At 25.4% G+C, this 1,235-nt stretch overlaps 1 protein-coding gene across 1 annotated transcript; it reads right to left on the minus strand.

Moving 5' to 3' along the window:
• Positions 1 to 536: 536 nt before the first annotated feature.
• EDI_166760 (DNA polymerase I, putative) lies at positions 537 to 1,217 on the minus strand (the record flags this gene model as incomplete). The annotated part of the gene is made up of 1 exon (XM_001740561.1): positions 537 to 1,217. One exon carries the CDS (start codon positions 1,215 to 1,217, stop codon positions 537 to 539), a length of 681 nt encoding a protein of 226 aa, XP_001740613.1.
• Between the last annotated feature and the right edge of the window lie 18 nt (positions 1,218 to 1,235).

Below are 1,235 nucleotides of genomic sequence, written 5' to 3' on the forward strand. Positions count from 1 at the left end.
TTCTATAACAATTCATTCTATTGTTATTAAAGTTAGTTGATGGTGTTCTTTTTCAAAGGAATGTTTAGTTCGTATTTTTGTAGTATTGTTTCTTATTATGTCTTTCAAAATATCAATTTAATAAAGTTTTTTTTTTTGATGTTTTCTATTTCTTTTAGACTATATTCTCTTTCTTTTAGTTAATTTTCATGTAAAACATCTATGTATTTTTTGTGTTATCTTAAACGAATGACTCGACTTTTAGTGTTTATTTGTTAATCAAAGATTACCTTATGACAATAAATATGTTTGTTTTTATTAATGATGAATGGTATTGTTGAAATTATTGTTGAAATGTTTAACTACCATTTTTATGTTTGATAGTATTACTGACCAGTTTTAATAATGATAACATTAATAATGACATTAGTGAATACACTTCATGACATGATTAAGTTGGTTGAATTTATAATAATAATGATTTGTATTCAAAAATTGTTAAAAAAGTATTTATTTTCAAGTATGTATTGGATAAAATAGATAGTTATAATAAAGAGTTAATTAAAGTTGTAAGGATGAAGAGAACCCCATTTCTTTCCTGTTTCAACAGTAACTACAAGAGGAACTTCAAGTTGGACAATATGTTCCATCAAATATTTTAATGTGACACAAACTTCATCAAGTAAATGATCAGGTACTTCTAAAACAATTTCATCATGGATATTTAATAAGAGTTGAACACCTAACCAAGTTGAATGTATTTTTTTGAATATTTCAATCATACACATTTTGATAATATCAGCAGCAGTACCTTGAATTGGAGAATTAACTGCAATTCGTTTAGATTCTGCAAGTGTCTTTTTATCACTAGAATCTGTTAAATTATTTATTCTTCTTCGTCTATTGTTAATAGTATGTACAAAACCTGTTGTTGATGCATTGGTAATAATTTCTTCTTTCCATTTTTTAAATGATGGGAATTGGTCAAGAAAAGACTCTAAAAATGTTTTAGATTCATCTAATGAAATATGAAGTTGGTCAGCCAATGAAAAAGGACCAATCCCATAAATACACCCATACACAATTGTTTTAGCTTTTCTTCTTTCACCATCAGTGATATCATTTACATTCTTTTTAAGCCAATGTGCTGCAATAAGTTTATGAATATCAATATTTGATTTAAAGAATTCAATGAGATGATGATCTTTTGTAAAATTAGCTAAAATTCTTAATTTCATTTGATTATAATCAATTGC

The sequence above is a fragment of the Entamoeba dispar genome, genomic scaffold (genome assembly GCF_000209125.1).
Source record: "Entamoeba dispar SAW760 scf_1105229463013 genomic scaffold, whole genome shotgun sequence".
In the NCBI taxonomy this organism is placed as follows: Eukaryota; Evosea; order Mastigamoebida; family Endamoebidae; genus Entamoeba; species Entamoeba dispar.